General features: G+C 34.8%; 1 protein-coding gene across 4 annotated transcripts in view; it reads left to right on the plus strand.

Moving 5' to 3' along the window:
- ADGRB3 (adhesion G protein-coupled receptor B3) overlaps window positions 1-21,470 on the plus strand; it is a 723,296-nt gene that overhangs the window by 397,364 nt on the left and 304,462 nt on the right. For all 4 annotated transcript variants that reach the window (XM_059178365.1, XM_059178363.1, XM_059178364.1 and 1 more), the window contains 2 exons: window positions 5,842-5,991; window positions 6,825-6,900. In XM_059178365.1, the coding sequence (XP_059034348.1) occupies window positions 5,842-5,991; window positions 6,825-6,900 (226 nt within the window). The remainder of the gene's footprint in view (window positions 1-5,841; window positions 5,992-6,824; window positions 6,901-21,470) is intronic.

Here is a 21,470-nt window from a genome sequence, read left to right on the forward strand (position 1 = left end):
GGTCATGATCTCAGGGTCATGGGATCCAGCCCCGTGTGTCAGGCTCTTTGCTTCATGGGGAGTCTGCTTCAGGATTCTCTCTCCTTCTGCCCCTGCCCCAATATGTGTGCTTTCTCTTTCTAAGAAATAAGTAAGTCTTTAAGTAAAAATTAAAAAAAAAAAAAATTAAAATCAGAGGATCCACATTTTTTCTGAAAAAGAAACACATGTAATTCCTAATGGGAATAATTTTTCTCTTCTAAATCTCTGTGTCCTGGTCCTGGGACTTGGGGGTAATTCCCTCTGCAGTGATGACGGTGGGATGCGACTGCTAGGGTGCTCTTAGAGCACTGTGGTCCTTGTGGATGCCCCGACCTAGTGGCTCTGCTTCCTAGGAAGTGATAGTTGGACACTATTTTCTAGCAAGCCTTTTCTTTCTCTTTGGCTCTCCGTGTTCAAATCTTAGCCTTTTGGGAAAGGAGACATAGTAAATGGAAAAAATAGGGAGATGAGAGAAGAACAGCCAAAATCTGTCCAGCTGACTGTCTGAATATTTCCTGTAAACCCCACTCACTGTTGCAGAATCCTAAAACATGGCTTTTTTGTGGAGATGTTAGAACATAGAGATTATGCTAGATAAATTAAAATATTTGTCTATATCCCTTTTTGATAATCACCATTCTTCAGTGGTATCCAGTTTTGATCTCCTGTTGGACAAGTGAGAATAGTTGATTTCCCGTCATTGAATCATTACACCTGTCTTTTATATTTAGTGCAAAGTAAATTTTCTGTTAATTTGTTGGGGTAAAATCAAACTGTGCCACACAGTTCAAAATCATATACTTCTAAGTTGGCAAACTGAGATCTGAGTCACAATGTTACCAATTTAAGAGTCTACTTCCTCATAAAATGAATGTAGGGATAATAACAATGAGGATACTGATAATAATTACGTCTCCTAGGGTTGTTTTAAATATTGAATAAAATAATATTTGAATATTATTTAAATATTAAATAAGATATTGTTAAATAAGAACAATATCTTGTTCTATATATTAAACAAGATAACACGTGTAAAGGAACTGCCTAAGTGCTGTGCTAAGAAGAGTGTCTAACTCAGAGGATACATTTGATAAATACTTGTTGAATAAATTAAGGAATAGCTAACAAATGTTGAGGTCATGTCAAGTGTTCAATAAACGTCCCTGTCCTTCCCTTCCCTTCCAGATGTCTCAGTGTTTTATAAGGCACCCAGCATTGCTATACAAATATAAAAACCTGGCTTTTTAAGCTGATAAATGCCAAGGGATCACTACAATGCAGGATTTTCTCAGCCCCTCTGAGCTTGCTATTGGTACACAAACAAAACTAATAGTTGCTTTCTAACACACTGACACAATGCAGCGTTCCTTTCCTGCCTCATTTTTCTTACAGAATTTCAAAACTGTGGAAGTGACCATCTAGTAATATTGAGTGATGTTTTCCACAAGCAAATCCATTTTGATAACTAGCCAGTTTTCTAATATTGAGTCAAGACCCAATTTGTACGTTGTTCTCTCTGAATCAACATGAAAAATGATGCAAACTTTAAATATTTTGGAAACATCAATATCCCTCTTAAGGCATCTCTTAAACTTCTATTTCTGTATCCACCTCTACTTTTGTTTGTGATTCTAAGGTGCCCTTGCTTGGGAATTTCCTCTACTCATTTATATAGACTGTGAGTTGCTGCGCTAAGCGCTTAGGTCATTGCATAAAAGTAGTGCTTTTGAAGTTCTCTTTGCAAACTGTGGCCTTGGTTGCAGTGATAATACTGAATTGTCATTGAGGATACAGTGATTTTCCCTTTCAGTAGAGAATTTTAGCCTGGCTGACTTTGGGTTCTCAAATAACCAGAGAAGCCAACCTCTTCAGTTTGGCAGATTCCATTGGAAAAAGGAAAGGGAGAGAGAGAGCTGAAGAGAAAGACACACAGAAAGACGGGGCGGAGGGGGTGGAAGGAGGAGAGAGAGAAAAAAAGAAAAAGAAGATGGAGGAGGAGGAGAAGAGGGAATGGGAAGAAAAGAGGGAGGAAGGAAGGAAAGAGAGAGTAAAAAGGAACCCTCAGCTCCCTGGGTGGCACATTGAAGTACTAAAGGATCAGCTGTATTTTAAGTGCAAGTCTTGCCTTTGGTTATGTGTATGTATTCAATATAAAGTTTTAAATGCATAACCTCAATTACCCAAAACAGCGGAGGTAAACTGGGATTGCCCCTCCCAAAAAAAACCCACAGGCCATTATGGTTACCCTAAAATACCAAGATTTAAATCCCAGGCCCAGATCCAGAGTCACTTGAGCCATTCTGGTAGCTGTGATTTTCCTCTGTTGGCCTTCATCTGCCCATTGTGCTGATTTCTCTAGCATTCATGCACGCCCCTTGGCTCTCTTGTCTTTTCCTTCTACGTGCATTCCATTCTGGTCCATGAAGCAACTGATGCATCAAATGAACTAACTCCAACTTTTGTATGTGGACCATTCACACATTACCCGACATGACATTACATGACAGAGCTGCCATTCTCCAGGACCTCAATTAGGTTAAGTGCTAAAACCTCAATGATTTTCTCCAGGAACAAGGGTAGAAGCTCCACATTGGCTGCTTTGATGAATGGAAAGCAAAACAAAAATAAACAAAACCCAGCCCATATGCCTTTAGATCTAACTCCAGGAATTCCTTATCCTTTCTGATGAGAAGGAATTTTATGCCGCATATCCAAATTCAAAATGAAAGTTTTAAAATTGCAAAATGAAAGTGCAGCTGGTTTTGCTCCAAGGTTTATCAGTGATGAGTCACCTATTTTTATTGCATAAGAAATCAAATCTAGTGTTGTTGTAATGAAAACACGATACAGTGAATTTAGGATAATTCTTGGAGCATTCAAGATGTGCCTATTTGTTCAGGCACATTGTGTTCTCCAAGGATTCTTCTGAGCACTTTAATCTTCTGTAAGAAAGGCATTTTCTCAGTTTTTGAGGAAAGATGCTCTATTGTCTAACCACCCACAATGACTGGTTTTAATGCAGCAATTACTGCAGAAGCAGAGGATGGAGATTGTGCACTTATGCTTTGCATTTGTGTTCCTTTGTCAGCACTGGACACATATTTGTATAAACTTGGCATACTTTAAAGCATTCATTTTTAATCTTACCTCTTTGGTATTCACTTAACACCCAAGCTTCCCAGTTCCCTACAGACTGCGTCTACGTTTTACTTAAGAGTTTTGGATTGTTAAACCTGGTGAACGAGGGGAGGGATTGAGGTTGGAACTGGCCCAAGTGTCTGGTAGAGAAAATAAAGGTCATCTTTAAACTGTTTTTGCTAAATGGAAATGGGTTTTCTTGTTAATCATCTCAGGGTCACGAAGAACCACAGTGTCATCTAAGCTATCTTCTTAGATAGCTTTAAGGTTAAGATGTACAATTTTAAATACTTCATATTTTAAAACTATGTATACTTAATTTGAAGGCTAGCATTGGAGTCTCATCAGTCTATGAAGCCATATCCCTTTTGATAATGCATTTATTGAGAATATCATCTTACTTTAAGAACTACATTTCTCGGGGCACCTGGGTGGCTCAGTGGATTAAAGCCTGGGCTCAGGTCATGATCCCAGGGTCCTGAGATCCAGCCCGGCATCGGGCTCTCTGCTCAGCAGGGAGCCTGTTTCCTCCTTTATCTCTCTGCCTGCTTCTCTGCCTACTTGTCATCTCTGTCTGTCAATTAAACAAGTAAAATCTTAAAAAAAAAAAGAACTACATTTCTACTAAAATCAAGGAATAGGTGTTTGTTTTTATGTCCTCCTTATGCTCAAGTCTGCAATTCAAAGGACTTTTTGCACAAAATAGTTATCCCAATTGACTTTTATATTTCTTTCATCTAGACTATGTTCAAAATTATAATCTAATCTATATAGTCATAACTTAATAACTAATGTGCCTTTAATTGAAGAATGAATGCATTCCATCATGGGAGATACAAGCATGTATAATTATATCATTATTGTTTATTTAAGGGTATAATATTAGACTAGAATTTATCCAGGATAAAGTGATAGAGTTGGTACAGAATGTGCTTCCTCCACTTGTTATTTCTTCTTTTTGTTCATTTGATTTTTTGCTTTCTATCCAAGGTATATAGAAACAGATGAATTATTAGACTTCAGGGTCCAACAATTTATCTCTTGTTTATTTTCCTTTACAACAGAAACCAGTTGTGTGGCAGTCAGAAAAATCATTTCTTTTCATCAGTTGTTGGAGCAAAGGGTGAAATAAATTTCATCCAAAAAAGCCAAAGTTAGAATCAAGGGATTTGGAAGCAGACGAACTTAGTTTTGCAGCTTGAATAAAGCTTATATGACCCTTAAGATAGAATGTGCTGCCAATTTGCTGACCTGTCCATCTTTCTGCAGTGGAGGATTGGGAGCCTTCAAGGACACATGTGAACTGAGTTATTTATGTACAACAAAGACTATATTGTTTGGAAAATTAAAGAAACTAAAATAATTATAGCTGTTATCCAAAAACAGCATTTAACATCCATAATGAATGTATGTGTTACTCAGCACCCTCTTTCCTTCAACATTTAGAAACAAAATCCTTTCTAAAGCTTATTATGTCAAATTACAGGCCATATGAAATTCCATCTTATGCTGATAATGGATGTCTATAATAGTCTGAAAGAGCTTTAGTAAAGTACAATAATACATAACCATTTCAATTTGGAACTAAGCCAGTGATGCAATATATTTATACAACTAATATTGTTAAATTCTTAATTTTCATTCTCTGGATTTAAATTACAAGTTTCTTCAGAGTGAAATTCATTTATGAGGAGCTGAATGGTTTCTTACTTTAGCTTACTTTTATAGTAGTTTTTATAGTTTTCTTCATTATCTTTCTGTTTAAATCCTCCGTAGGACACCTGAAGATTTAATGTAGAACAAGTATGGACCTATGTAAAAGTTATACAAATTACACTTCTTAATTGGAAATGTATATAATCAATAAGCACTTAAGTATTTATCATTGTAGTTTTATGACATATCTGTGTGTGTGTAATTGTTACATGTAACAAAAAATACATTTAGGCATTACCAAACATCATTCATGATTTTTTTCAATATATATTTAAAATACTTATTGCAAGTAAAGATAAGATTCTCCAAAGTATACATTTATTACGTTCAATTGTGGTGGATGTTTTCAAAGTTTTGTGTTATTGCTCTATTTGATAACTCTTTTGGCATATTATATGGGCTCTGTGGTTATGGCATTACTGGTGCTCTTATTATTAGGATTATGGCAGTTTTCTTTCCAAGACCAATCAATACAGCTTTGCTTTCCATGCCTTCATGGTAACCCCTTTAACCCATGAAAAATTTGCTCCAAAGATAACATTCCGATGTAAATGCAGAATATGTGTTCAGAAGACAAAGTTCAGATTTAAATGCAAATTTCTGCCTCTAGACCAAGTGTGTTAATCAAAATATTTAGCAAAAAATACAGTATGGACTTCTGACAATTGGAATGGGAGTCAGCCATGAACAACCCGTGGCAGCACATGCTGGTCCTCTCAGAATATACTCCACTGACCGTCAGTTCCTGATTCTTCATGGAAAGCAACAGAAACCTAGATTGTAGGTAAAAAAAAATTGGCAACCCTCATGAATGTTGTCCAATAATAGGAAATAAGTCTGTTTTGTGGTTCTGATAAATATAATTTTGGCTCAGATTTTTATTTTGAATATACTTCAAGGTTTAATTTGGTCAATTTTGATTACACTGAAAGATCTTAGTTAACATTATTACTTCTTTCCTACTAGTGGCTAGCATTCAGAAGCTTCCGGCAGCCTCTGTTCTAACAGACATCAACTTCCCAATGAAAGGACGAAAGGGAATGGTTGACTGGGCAAGAAACTCAGAAGATAGAGTCGTCATTCCAAAAAGCATTTTTACTCCTGTGTCATCAAAAGGTAAGTATGTGAAGTAATTTGAGCTTTGAACAAAATATTTCTAATAAGTTGGTTTAAGAGTACACTAGATATAAATCTGCTGGCATCAAGCGACTTGGTAACAGTCTACGATCATGATTGTAAACTAATTTTATAAATATAGAAAACGGATACTTGATTTTTAAATCTGAATTTATTGGAGGAATGGATCTATTAAAATGGGGAAAAAAATACAAGTGCAAATTCTAGACCTGAGCTTCGCATGGTTAAGTTTCAGGATTGACAGTTTTATCTCAGTGTAAAATATGTGGCCTAATATTTTAATTTTAGGTATGGAAATTTTCCATACCTAAATTTTCCACAGCGTTTTTTACTTCTTCCTCACTTTTGCTTTGGTTTGTAGATATTATTGTTGTATATAAAAACATATTTGAGAAAAAATTCAGTTTTGAGAACATCTTCAGCAGCCTCTCAAATGAATGGCTACTTTTGACAGCTACATCATAGTCTTCCTTTTTACCTTGGCGACTTTGACCTTCCTGCTTAGAGCTCCAAAAGAAAATAATCTCTCTTTCCCCATATCGTTGGGAATTGAAACTCCTTAGCTGCAACGACAGTAGCCTCCTGTCTCAGCCTGGTGAAGGAAGGTTACCTCACATGACCCATATTAGTGAGCTACCGTTAATATGTACAGTGTGTGGGCTAATCTGCCCCATGCATGGTTAGGAAGGCATTTCTTCTACTCAGCTTTGCATCAGCAAGTACTGGAATCCCCTCATAACGAGCAGATTAAAGTTTTAGAGACAGTATTTTTCTTGTAGTTTCACTAATATTTTTAATTTCATTTTTTCTAGAATCAGATGAATCATCAGTATTTGTTCTTGGAGCAGTCCTGTACAAAAACTTAGATCTAATTTTGCCCACTTTGAGGTAAGCTACGAAGTAATAAGCTGTTATAATCTTTGTAAATTACTCCAAAAATGTGACTCTAGCTCATTCTATGAAAATAGTCAAACAAGCTTTGTTAATACAAAGGGCTTTTTCTTAAATTAGAGAATACTCATTTAATGAACAGCTTATTAGCATATTATGCACTTCAAAACAACTAGAAAAGACAATTTTGGTCTCTGATTATACCCCTGCAATTCTTTTGTAATTAATCATGACTTGCCTTAAGACTAAGGAAAAAAAAATTCAGGAAAAGAAAAAATTCAAGTCTCTGTAGTAGAATGGGTTGTTGTAAAATTAATCTATCTTCTCTCTTTATTTGCACTTAATGGTACTGTTCACCAACATTACATGAAATTAAAGGAATGCCATGATGACTGGGAATGCATGCTTTGTTCTTCACTTGCACAGGATCTCAATTTGCCTCTAAATAAATATTCAATTATAGCTACATTAAGAAAAATGCTGTTGTTGAATTAGAGGACTATTTCTGGAAGAAATCCATTGATTTCTTCCCTCCCAGACATAAAAAAGAAACAAGTACACATAGTAATTCTATAAACGTTAATGTATTTGCTCTATTGTCTTAACTACTTTCCCAGATCTCACCGAAAACATCATTCACACCTACTTGGATAGCAATGCTATATCACTCATGAAGACCTGTTTTCCTCCACCCCAACTCCTGGATGACGGAGACCCAGTTTTTTTGCTTTTTGTTTTAGTTAAACATAGGCACATTTGCAGTGAGCTCTTACTCACACCCTTATGAATAAAGCTTCAAGTTTTTAGGGAGGAAAGTCTGTGAATGATGTGTACAGTTATACCAGGAGCATAACAAATAGTCTCAAGAATAAACACAATTAGAGTTCAGTCCAGCAGAAAAAATGCCTTGCAATGAAGCAACCAAGTTTTCTGCAGCGGCAGTGACTAGTCATGATTCTTTGGAGAAAATCTCTCCATGTGCAGCAAATTATTAATACAGTCGGTAAATCTCTAGCAGCAACGCAGGCTCTCCTTCAAGCAAAGAGACATCTCTGGAAAGTTGAGTTTTCTTTAATTCCCTTCTTCTCTGGATGGAATCTGGGCTTTCTGAATTTGAATTGGTCTGTGTTTGCTTTTGTTCTACCAATAACAGATTTTCAAAACTAATGAGTTTACTCTGAACTTTTCCACTGGTTTTGTTAAAACACATTGGTGTGCACAATTACAGATAAAATAGATTTATACTTACACATCCTCTAACGTTGTGTATGCTGTTCCTTTGAAAAGAAATGTGTTGAAGTCCAATATACACAGATACTCCAAGTTAGACCCATATTTTCATAGGGGGTTCATTTGTAAGAAGCTAATCTTTCAAGAACTCTAGATTAGACACTAACTTAAAATCAGAGGACTTGGATTTTAATTCTAAGCTCACATAACAAAGAATTTATAAACTTATCCAGTCACTCAGAAATTGTCTGCCTTCAGGTCAGCCTTGAAATATAAGCACTAAATAAATAAATAAACACCTCAGTGTGCAGTATTCACCCTATTTGCTGCTGAGGGATATAGTGAATGCAAACAAAATATTCAACATAAAATACTTCAGATTATGAATTAGTTTTTCTCCCACATGCCTAACAAAGTTGCATTATGATTAATCTTGTTTTGCATAATATCATAGGATTCACTCGCACCTAGCCAGGTTATCCCATGTTCCATAAATTTAAGTCAAGGGTGTTGAAAATTTATTTAGGGCAGACTAATAGGTATATTGGGAATGATTTAATGGATAAAGCAGGGAATAGTCCAGAGCAGTGGCTCCCCTAGTACCACCTGTGACACAAATAGATTCAAATTTGGGGGCAAGTCATTGACTTTTTTGTGTGTGTATTGTACAGTTAAACTCAAAGGTTCTTTCCAACTTCAAAAATTCCTTGTCTTTATTGTAGTAAAGTAGAATTGTGCAGTTCTGATGTATTATTTTGCTTAAAGCCCTTAACAATCTTCATATAAAGTTTATGAATATGGGTATCCACTCATACATTCTATGCATAAAGTAATTAGGTAAATGACTACAGGGAAACAATATTCACATTTAGACCAGAAATAATAACAATGGAACACTCAGAATAAAATGTTTAAGTACTATTCCAAAGGAGAAAAATAAGCATTTACTTCTCACTTCCTTTTATTTTATATAGTAAAATAATGTAACTAAGCATTCTCAGGCTTGTTTTTTAACTTCTTCTTCTTATCAAAAAACTACTCCATAAAGTTGAATTAGTAACTGTACCAATGATAGATCTGTTAAATAAGAATAAGTCTCTTAAAGGACAAAGGTGATGTCTTTGTTTTAGTCACTGAACAAATATTTACTAAACAGCAACCTGGCTAACTTTACTGTCTGAATTCTTTTAAATCTTCCCTTCTGTTGAAACTCCAGAACAGGGTTCAAGAAATGTACTGGAATAATTAATTGTCTTATCTGATAGAATAGTCTACTTAAGCCATTTTTATAAGATAATAAGGTACATAGAAATTTAGTGTACATGCCATATAAGTACAGAGGAATAAAATACATATATCTTATTGTTTTACTTATTAATTAGACTATGTGAATGGAACCAGTAGAAAAAGGTATATCTTTCAATTCAACATGCAAAAATACACAGATTTGCTCTTTATGTTTAGTTATTTACCAGATTTTCATGACACATTTTTCTGAGTGATCATTTTACTCATTGTCTGTTGAAACAATTAGAGCCAAGTTTCCCATACACTGAATAATGTTAGGCTTGCTAGTAAGTTTCCAGAAATTTTATATTTTGATATAATCATTTTCAAAACAATACTTCGCACAATTTCTCTCATGGGGACTAGGAAGGAGAACTTAATGTAATGTTTGGATAGATATAATTTAGAAATTTCCCTTCATACATAGGCAGAAATAACTTCGCATGTTGACTCTTTCATGTAGAGATTTCTTTTCTTCTCTTGCCCTAATATGCATGCAAGTATTGTTTGAGCTCCAATTTTTATTTTGCTGTTTTATTGTCTTCCCTTTTACAATTAGGTATATTCAGATTGTCACTTCAACTGAAGTGCTCTACATAAGTCCAAACTAAATATGTGCTGTTCTCAGCCTTCCACTTTTATCCCTCTTAGAATAGTTTTCAATAGTCAAAAAGCATAGAATCAGGATATTAGTGCTGCAAGGTCCTTTAAAGGTTAGAATTAGAATTCTAATTTTTCACATGAGAGACTGACCACCTTCTTAGTTCAGTGACCTACCCAAGATTATGTATCCAGTAGATGACGGAGTTCTAATCCAACTCAAGTCTTCTCTGCCAAACCTAGGAGAGTTCTGCTGTCTTGCTTCCTCTGTCGTGCTAGTATCGATTCCTTCGAGCAGTACAAACAATGCACTTCAGTGTTAGTGTGAATACATATTGCTCTTAAGCCTAAAATCTCCTAAGGTCAAGGAGAAGGTGACCAGGTATGAGCAAACTCAAGGATACTTGGGGTTCAAATTGGTGGCCCCAACCCAAGCTACTGACATCAGGGCAGGATGCTATCACTCTTCCCAGCCCCTCATGACCATTTTAGGGATGAAGGCTGGCCAGCAGGGGCCAGAGGATCTTTTGGGAGAGGCAAAGCCTCCAGCACACATCCCCAAGTCAAGAAACTAGCAACCTCTCACTGGCTGAGAAGCTCCCAAACCACTCGGAAGGATTTTTAACTGTAATAACCTTTTAGAAGGACGCTTTGGCAATATCAAGAGGCTTTAAAAATGCATTGTCATTGATGCAGCCACTTCTAGGAATTTATGGTACAGAAATTATCTCAAAGGGGGATAAAAGTGTATCCATAAGAAGCAGTTGTCAGCAGTCCATTTTCTGATTCATTTAATAGATTCCAGTTTTATATGAAATCATAATACTTTTGAGTATAGGAGTACTGTATAGTTTTCCTGTAGGACATGTGGAAGATATAGTCATGTTTTTTAAAAAAAAGGAAAAAAAGAGCATTTTAATGTAGCTATTAACATTCGTGACATTGTAAAAGATCTAATGAAAATTATATGCAAATTCCACTATAATATTAAATGCAAGGAAAAATACAGATGAACCAAAAAGGAGCTATGTTCTCACAAGCTAGTCGTGGTTTGAAAATTATCTTTTGAAAAGGAAAAAAAAAATTCAATAATGCAAAAGCCCCATAAATTTGCTGTCAGGTGCACCAACCTAATAAAGATAAATGACATGGAATTTTTTTCATATTTAGCAAATGGTACTCATTTGAGTTCATATGTTATAGGAATTACAGCAAATGGGAAAAGCAATTGAACTAAATTATATTAGAAATAATCAAAAAATGAAAACATAATTACTTTTAAACCTATACATTCTGAAGGCAATCAACCTGAAATTGTTGAGTCCTTTAAAGAGCACCTGTTCTTCAGTTTCAGGACCTAACCCTTGGATCTTGCCTCTTCATTTCGAGTTTCCAGTGACATTTTGTAGTTTTGTGATATCCTGTATCTTTTTATAATGTCCTATTATGAGGACACTAGAAATTACAATTATCTATGGGCATAACAAATTTGCATAACTAATATTATGAAATATTATTATTCATTCAGTATATTACTTATAAAAATCTGAGTTTAATTTGGCCATACCTTTGGAAAGTGAATTTAAATCTCTTATCACTTAGCTTCTTCATAGTTCTAGGTGTTACATCCCTTAGTAAACCTACCTAAAATTCTAATTCATCTTAAAGTTCTAAATTAGCCCCATTCTACTTTTAGCAGCCATCAGCTGATTTTAGTTTTAAAAATAAATATATTTAACTTAATATTTTGATGAAATCCCAGTTCCTAGTATATATGAAGTCATCTATTTTGTTTTGGTTTTATTTAAATTGAGGAGCTCGTTTTAAACAGTTATGAAAACTCTCAATTTAGAAGCTACCTGAACTTTAATTCTAAAAATGGAAAGAGGCTATAATAATTTTAATAATTTTTATTAAACCATTAACACCTCTTTACTGTACCTTATCTGATTATACTTTATTTGCACAATAAGTTCCGAAGTCCTCTCCACTGATGTTTATTTGTAACACTGCAGTGCATTTCCTTTAATGTGGTAAAAAACACATATCATGAAATTTACCCATCTTAAGATGCACAGAAGAGTAGTGTGCCTTATTGTGCAGCAAATTTCTAGAACTTTTTCATCTTGCAAAATTGAAACTGTATACTCATGAACAACAATACCCTTTTTTTTTTCCACCTCCTCCTAGCCTCTGGAGATTTTCTATTTCTAAAATTTGACTACTTTAGGTACCTCATATTAGTGGAATCCTGCATTACTTGTGTGTGTGTGTGTGTGTGAGAGAGAGAGAGAGAGAGAGAGAGAGAGACTGGTTTCATTTAGCATAATGTTTTCAGTGTTCATCTTTGTTAGAGCATAGGACAGAATTTTCTTCTTTTTTGGCTGCATAGTATTCCACAATCTGTATATACCATATTTTCTTTATGATCTATTAATAGATATTTAGGGTGCTTCCACTTCTTGGCTATCATGAATAGTGCTGTAATAAACAAGGGTGTGCAAATGTCTTTTTGAAATTCTGTTTTCACTTCTTTTGGATATACATCCAGAAGTAGATTTCTGCATCATATGCTAATTCTATTTTTCATTTTTTGAAGAATCTTCATACTGTTTTCCATAGCATTTTACATTCCCACCAATAGTGCCCAAGGCTTCCAATTTCTCCACTACAATGTCAACACTTATTATTTTCTGGGTTTTTTTTTTAATTGTTTTGGTATGTTTGTTTGGATAGTAGCCATCCTAACAGGTATGAAATATCTTAATGTGGTTTTGAGTTGCATTTCCCTGATGATTAGTGATGTTGAGCATCTTTTCATATATGCGTTGGCCATCTCTATGTCATATTTAGAGAGATGTCTAAGTCTTTTGCCTATTTTTAAAATCCTATTGTTTGTTTGTTTGTTTAAAGATTTTATTTATTTATTTGACAGACAGAGATCACAAGTAGGCAGAGAGGCAGGCAGAGAGAGAGAGAGGAGGAAGCAGGCTCCCTGCTGAGCAGAGAGCCCAATGCCGGGCTCGATTCCAGAACCCTGAGACCATGACCCGAGCGGAAAGCCCAGGCTTTAACCCACTGAGCCGCCCAGGCGCCCCCTATTGTTTGTTTTTGTTGTTAAGTTTTAGGATTTCTTTATATATTCTCAATATTAACCTTCTTACCGATATATGGCTTATAAATATTCTGTCCTATCCCATAGATTGCCTTTTCACTCTGTTGATTGTTTACTGCACATAAGTTTTTAAGTTTGATGAGGTACGCTTTGTTTAGTTGAGCTTTTGTTGCCTATACTTTTGGTATCATAGCAAAGCAATCATTGCCAGATTCAATGTCATAAAGCTTTTTCTATGTTTTCTCCTAAGAGTTTTATAGTTTCAAGTCTTATGTTTGGATCTTTAATCTATTTGAGTTAATTTTCTTATATAGCACGATGTAAGGGTCCAGTTCCATTCTTTGCATGTGGATGTCCAGTTTTCCAGCATCAATTGTTCAACAGATTATCTTTTCCCATTGTGTGTAGCCTTGGCACCATTGTCAAAGATAATTTGAGCCCATATGAGAGGGTTTATTTCTGGGTTTTCTGTTCTGTTCAGTTGGTTTATCTATCACTTGTCTTTATTCCAGTACCATATTGTTTTGGCTTATTGTAGCTTTGTATTTGAAATAAGGAAACATGAGACCTCTAGCTTTGTCATACTTTGCAAAGATTGTTTTGACTATTCAGAGTGTTTTGATAATCCATATGAATTTCAGTATTTTTTTCTATTTTTGCAAAAAAAGTGTCATTGTGACTTTTGTTAGGAATTGCATTGATCTTTAGATTGCTTTGGGTAGTTCCAACATTTTAACAATATTGTCTTCAAATTCTTTTTTTTTTTTTTTAATTTAACCAAGTTTTATTTAGATGAACACAGATTTAGGATTATTTTACTTTCCTGATGAATTGATCATTTTACCATTATGCAACATCTTTCTGTCTATTGAGCAAAGTTGTTCCCTTGAAGTTTAGCATTAGTATAGATACAATAATTTTGGAGGGTAGTTTTAAAAAAAAAAAGTCTTCAAATTCTTGAACATGAGACATCATTCCATTGATTTGTGTCTTCTTTGATTTTCTGTCAGCAAGGTTGTTTGTTTGATTTCAGCTTAAAATTCTTTCACTTCCTTATGTTCATTCTTAAATATTTTATTCTTTTTGATTCTGTTATAAATTGATTTTTACTCTTAATTTACTTTTTGGATTATTTGTTAGTGTATAGAAATGCAACTGATTTTTAAGTGTAAATGTTGTATCCTGTAACTTTGCTAAAACCTTTGCTGACAGGGTTTTTTGTGGAATATTTAAGGTTTTCTATCTATAAGATCGTTTCACCTTGAATAGAGATAATTTTGCTTCCCCTTTGCCATTTGGTTGCCCTCTATTTCTCTTTCTTGCCTGATTGCTTTGGTTAAGAATGCAATACTGTGTTGAATAAAAGTGTCAATAGATGGCATCCTTTCCTCATTCCTGATCTAATAGTGAACACTTTCAGTTTTTCACTATTGAGTATAAATGTTAGCTGTGGGTTTTTCGTATATGGTGCTTACTATGTTGAGATACATTCCCTCTATGCCTAATTTGTTAAGAGTTTTTATCCCAAAAAGATGAATTTTTTTCAAATGTTGTTTCTGCATCAATTGAAATGATTGTGTTGTTTTGTCCTGTGTTCAGTTAATGTGGTATGTTAATTTGATTTTCGTATGTTGAACCATCCTTGCATCTCAGAAATAATTCCCACTTGATCATGTTGTATGATATTTTTAATGTGTTGGTGAATTTGATTTGCTAGTATTTTGTTAAGTTTTTTGTTCGTTTGTTTGTTTTTTACATCTCTTTTCATCAGAAATATTGCTCTGTAGTTTGTAGTTTTCACCTCTTGTATCTTTTTCTGATTTTGGTAGGACAGTCTCATAAAGTGAGTTTGGAAGTATGTCCTCCTCTTCAATGTTTTGGAAAAGTTTGAGAAGAATTGGTGTTAATTCTTCTTTACATGTTTGATGGAATTGTTCCAGCAAAACCATCTATTCTTGGGCTTTTCTTTGTTGGAAGGTTTTTTTGTTTTTTTATTTAATTTATTTTTATTTATTTTCAGCATAACAGTATTCATTATTTTTTCACCACACCCAGTGCTCCATGCAATCCGTGGCCTCTATAATACCCACCACCTGGTACCCCAACCTCCCACCCCCCCCCCCCGCCACTTCAAACCCCTCAGATTGCTTTTTAGAGTCCATAGTCTCTCATGGTTCACCTCCCATTCCAATTTCCCCCAACTCCCTTCTCCTCTCTAACTCCCCTTGTCCTCCATGCTATTTGTTATGCTCCACAAATAAGTGAAACCATATGATAATTGACTCTCTCTGCTTGACTTATTTCACTCAGCATAATCTCTTCCAGTCCCGTCCATGTTGCTACCAAAGTTGGGTATTCATCCTTTCTGATGGAGGCATAATACTCCATACTGTATATGGACCACATCTTCCTTATCCATTTGTCTGTTGAAAGGCATCTTGGTTCTTTCCCCAGTTTGGCGACCGTGGTCATTGCTGCTATAAACATTGGGGTCCAGATGGCCCTTCTTTTCACGACATCTGTATCTTTGGGGTAAATACCCAGGAGGGCAATTGCAGGGTCAAAGGGAAGTTCTATTTTTAATTTCTTGAGGAATCTCCACACTGTTCTCCAAAGTGGCGGCACCAACTTGCATTCCCACCAACAGTGGAAGAGGGTTCCCCTTTCTCCACATCCCCTCCAACACATGTTGTTTCCTGTCTTGTTAATTTTGGCCATTCTAACTGGTGTAAAGTGATATCTCATTGTGGTTTTAATTTGAATCTCCCTGATGGCTAGTGATGATGAACATTTTTTCATGTGTCTGATAGCCATTTGTATGTCTTCATTGGAGAAGTCTCTGTTCATATCTTCTGCCCATTTTTTGATATGATTGTCTGTTTTGTGTGTGTTGAGTTTGAGGAGTTCATTATAGATCCTGGATATCAACCTTTTGTCTGTACTGTCATTTGCAAATATCTTCTCCCATTCCGTGGGTTGCCTCTTTGTTTTTTTGACTGTTTCCTTTGCTGTGCAGAAGCTTTTGATTTTGATGAAGTCCCAAAAGTTTATTTTCGCTTTTGTTTCCTTTGTCTTTGGAGACATATCTTGAAAGAAGTTGCTGTGGCTGATATCGAAGAGATTACTGCCTATGTTCTCCTCTAGGATTCTGATGGATTCCTGTCTCAAGTTGAGGTCTTTTATCCATTTTGAGTTTATCTTTGTGTACGGTGTAAGAGAATGGTTGAGTTTCATTATTCTACATACAGCTGCCCAGTTTTCCCGGCACCATTTATTGAAGAGACTGTCTTTTTTCCATTGTATATTTTTTCCTGCTTTGTCGAAGGTTTTGATCACAGATTCGATCTCTACCAGTTATAGGTCTGTTCCATTTTTTAATTTCTTCTTGAATCTTAGTCTTGGTAGCTTTTATGTTAACAGGAATTTCAATTAAGTTATCTAGTTCATTGGAACTAGATAGTAGTTGTTTTATAACAGTCTATTGTAATCATTTTTATTTCTGTGGCATAAGTTGTAAGGTCTCCTCTCTTCATTTCTGGTTTTGTTATTTTAGTTTTCTCTTTTTTATTAGTTCGTCAAGTTAAGAGTTGGCCAATTTTGTTGATTTCTTTTTTCAAACAACTAATTCTTATTTTGGTTGATATTTTCTATTATTTTTGTATTCCCTATTTCATTTGTTTCTGCTTTAATCTTTATTGTTCTCTTCTTTTTACTAACTTTGGTTTTAGTTTTTTTTTTTTCCTAGTTCTGTGAGATATAAAAAATAGGTTGTTGACTTGAGATCTTTCTTCTTTTTAAATGGAACCATTTACCACTATATATTTCTGTCTTAGTTCTTTTGCTGTATCCCATTAGTTTTGATATGTTGTGTTTTCATTTTCATTTGTCTCAAGATATTTCTAGTTTCTCTTGTGATCTGTCCTTTGGTCCATTGATTGTTCAAGAGTATTTTAGTTAATTTCCACGTATTTGTGAATTTTCCAGGTTTTCTTCTTTTTTGTCTTTGATTTCTAGCTTCATTCCACTGTGGTCAGAACAGATAGTTAGAATGATTTCAATCTTCTTAAATTTGTTAAGACTCTTTTTGTGGCATCACCTGTGATTTATCCTGGAGAATACTCTATATGCACTTGAGAAGAATGTATATGCTGCTGTTGTTGGGCAGGGTGTTCTTTGTATATCTGTTAGATCCAGCTGCTCCTTAGTGTTGTTCATGTTCTTTATTTCTTATTGCTGTATTATGTGGTTGATTTATCCATTTTGAAAGTGGGCTATTGAATTGAAATCTACTATATTTGTGTTACTGTCAATTCTTCTCTTTCATTCTGTCAACATTTGCTTCATATATTTCAGTGCTCTGCTGTTAGATGTGTATATGTTTATAACTGTTATATCTCCCTGGTGAATTGGTCCATTTAACAGTATTTAATGGTCTTCTTTGTCTCTTATTATGTTTTTTTTATTTAAAGTTCAGTTGTCTATAACAAATATGGCCAACTTTGTTTTCCTTTGGTTACCATTTGAATGGCCATCATTTTCCATCTTTCACTTTCAGCCTGTGTATGTTCTTATACCTAAAGTGAGTCTCTTGTAAACAGCTACATTCCATTTTATAGTCACTTTTTTACTCTCTTTAAGATATGGTTTATATACATGAAGTGCCTTAAGCCTTTGTAATAATTGACTAACAATTGTGTTATAATAATATTATATATTATAACAATATATTCTATATTATAAAGTATATAATATATAATATAGTATTATAATAGCAATTTTGATAACCCAATAATTTGGGTCTCCTTTGAATGAATAACTCTACACATTCTTAAATGTTTTAGCCAAACCAACTAGCACAAATCTCAAGAACAGAAAAGAACTTTATTATTTTAGTCATGAAATCCATTTGGCTATAAGAGTTGCCTTCCTAGCAGTGAATATAAATGTGTACCCAGCCAGGAAGCATTAGTAGATCACAAAGCCTGACATGGCACATAAGGAGCCAGCTACTCACTTATGCAGATTAGAATAAATTGATGGAATAAATTAAAGATAATTTCACACGCTGTACACTTTTTATTTTTTTATTTTTTTTTAAGATTTTATTTATTTATTTGACAGGAAGAGAGAGATCACAAGTAGGCAGAGAGGTAGGCAGAGAGAGAAGGCGAGGCAGGCTCCCTGCTGAGCAGAGAGCCCGATATGGGGCTCGATTCCAGGACCCTGAGATCATGACCTGAGCTGAAGGCAGAGGCTTAACCCATTGAGCCACCCAGGCGCCCCCGCTTACACTTTTTAAAAAGGGACCCACTGCACAGTGTAAATTTGCTTATTTTTCCTTCATTAAGCATTTTAATGCCATGATAATGGCATTAAATTTTAATGCCAACTTGATCCAAAGTTTGATATTTTTGTTTATTATATGTTTATTTAATATGATATTTAAACAAGTGTTAGCACTAAAATGTGTGAAGCATAATGCAAATGAGGATATATAAATGCTAGATACAAATCTTGCCTTCATTGGACTTATAATCGTGTAGAAGGAGACATACATATCATTAATAGATGTTGTGCTAGAGACCGTTACATAGTAGTAGGACAAGGTGGGGGAGAGTACTCACATGAATGTGATGAGAACATCCATCTGCATAATTATATTGGCATGCATCCTTTCCCAGTTGAATTCTAAATAAGTTCACACACACAGCAGAAGTCATAAGGTGGGCTTTGTCTTCTAGGGGTCATCTCCACAAGGCCAGATGAAAAGCTGGCAAAACTGATCCAGAATAACATACCTTACAGAAGGCTGCTCGTCTTAGCCCCTTTGCTTTCTATACCCCAGTTTCCCAGGATCAGAATTCCCACATGCCCAAACACACAAACAGAACTTCATAAATGTCTTGACAGAATAATAAATTCCTGTTTGGAATACTCACATCTGTATTTTCCAGTAAATGAACCACTTAGACAACTTTAAAACAATATAAAATTGGGGCGCCTGGGTGGCTCAGTGGGTTAAGCCGCTGCCTTTGGCTCAGGTCATGGTCTCAGAGTCCTGGGATTGAGTCCCGCATCGGGCTCTCTGCTCAGCAGGGAGCCTGCTTCCTCCTCTCTCTCTCTCTGCCTGCCTCTCTGCCTACTTGTGATCTCTCTCTGTCAAATAAATAAATAAAATCTTTAAAAAAAAAATAAAACAATATAAAATGTTTGTATACCATCAAATTTAACTAATATTTATGAAATTAAACTTAGCAATTGAGCTAAATTAACCTGGGTTTTATTTATAGCAAAGAAATGAGATTATAAATAGAACCAGAATAAAGAGGCAAAAGGAATTAAAGTGACATGTAAGTATTTTTATTTCGAGGTAACCAAACCAGAAATCAAACATATTTAGGCTAATTTGGGAAAGAAACTTGCATCTATATGCTCAGGACTGTTCCCTGGGGGGAACCTCCATAATTTTTTTTGGTGGCAACAGACAAACATTCTCAACCCAGAGTTATATACACCTTGTCATTCTCTGAGAATCCTGCTAATCTGCTAATATATCTGTTAATATAATTAATTGCCCAGCATCACCTCACAGCTTTGTTAATTCTATCTATTCTCTCCTGATCCCCTGAACACTTTTACTCAAAGAAATAGGGAACAATAAATTTGCAAAGGGAACTTCGCATTTAGAGCTTATCTCATATCATTCTCAATGCAACTGACCTTCAATTAGTATTAAATGAAATAAAGTACAGTTAACCAGCCCTCTCTGTTTGCAGATATCTTCCCCTAAAAAATATAAAGTCCAATTTATAAAGTCTAATTACTTAGTTGTTCTTTACTTTTTACTGTTAGGCCAGATACCATGAAGCCTCGTGAGTGTTTAAGTACCTGTTACTTGACATTACTGAATACACAGAGAGAGAGAACATAAAAAACGTTATCCAACACAAAATATGTTTATAGTTCCTGTATTACTAAATATAGTAAATTCTTCATGGTGGCAGAGTCAGCATTTTTTTTTTTTTCTGGTAAAATATCAGGCAAAGACCATCCCATTAGAGAAAATATTTTCACAAAGAATGTGAAGTTCAACATTGTTCTACAATATTCAAATTATATAATTTTGATGGGATGGCCATTTCTGGAAACAGTGTGACATTTATGCAGAAAATTAAACATGAAACCACATGATCAAGCAGTTCTACTCCTAGGTATTTACCAAATACCTAACATACCATACCAAAACATATGAAAACACATGTCTATGTAGAAAGTGTGTATACCAATTATTCATAATAGCCAAATATGAATAGTACTAGTCATAAAAGTTAAAAATCAGAAGTAACCCACAGGTTACTTACTTAATTGATGAGTGGGTCATAAACTGTGTTATAGCCATATCATGGAATAGTACTCACCTATAAAGAGAAACAAAATGGATGCATCTTAGAAACATTATGCTAAGTGAATTAAGTCAAACACAAAGGTCTTTGTACTGTTTGATTCTATTTAAATGAAATTCTAGGAAAGGCATGATTATAGTGGCAACATGTTCGTTGTTGCCTGGAACCTTGGGAACAGGAGGGGAACAGATGCAATGAGCTCAAGAAAAGTGTTTCAGGGTAAGGGATCAGTTGTTTGTCTTGATTTGGGGTGCTTGTATGGTAGTATACAATTACTAAAAGCATTAAACTGCCCACTTAAAATTGGTGAATTTTATTATCTATAAATAACACTTTAAGTAACAAAAAAAGTGGGAAAAATTAAATTACTTCATCTCTGATACCTGTTACAAATTCCCCAGTACATTACTCGTTCTGTGGAAGGACATGCTCTTTTGTTTGTTTCAAGTCAAAAAGAAGGGATGGAAGAAATATATATAGCTAAAAGCATAATTAAACTTTAAATCTCTAAATAAGAGGTGATGTGTGGCATTTTATACATGTTAAGTAAAAACCAATATGTACAAGAAAGAGTTGGTTCCGTTTATGTTTATGTTTATGGATAATTTTTGTATCTTGTAAATATATTTAAAACTTCTTTGTGAGTGAACTGTAATTGGTAAGATATTTCAAAAGGCAAATGAATTCCTTACATGAAGCATATTGAGATAAAGAAGTGGCCTGTAAGTCTCTATTGCTGAAATGAATGATGGTCAATGATTAGCAACAGCAGTTATTTATATTTCAACTCTGCTTGTTTTCATGCTGAACCACATCCCAATCATTCATCTTAATGAATTTTGAGATAGTCTAAAAAACACCAAGATAGCACTTTACAAGAAGAATATTGGATCTCCTGGAGAATAAAACCGTTAAGCCCACCTTGAGATACA

The sequence above is a fragment of the Mustela lutreola genome, chromosome 6 (genome assembly GCF_030435805.1).
Source record: "Mustela lutreola isolate mMusLut2 chromosome 6, mMusLut2.pri, whole genome shotgun sequence".
Classification (NCBI taxonomy): Eukaryota; Metazoa; Chordata; class Mammalia; order Carnivora; family Mustelidae; genus Mustela; species Mustela lutreola.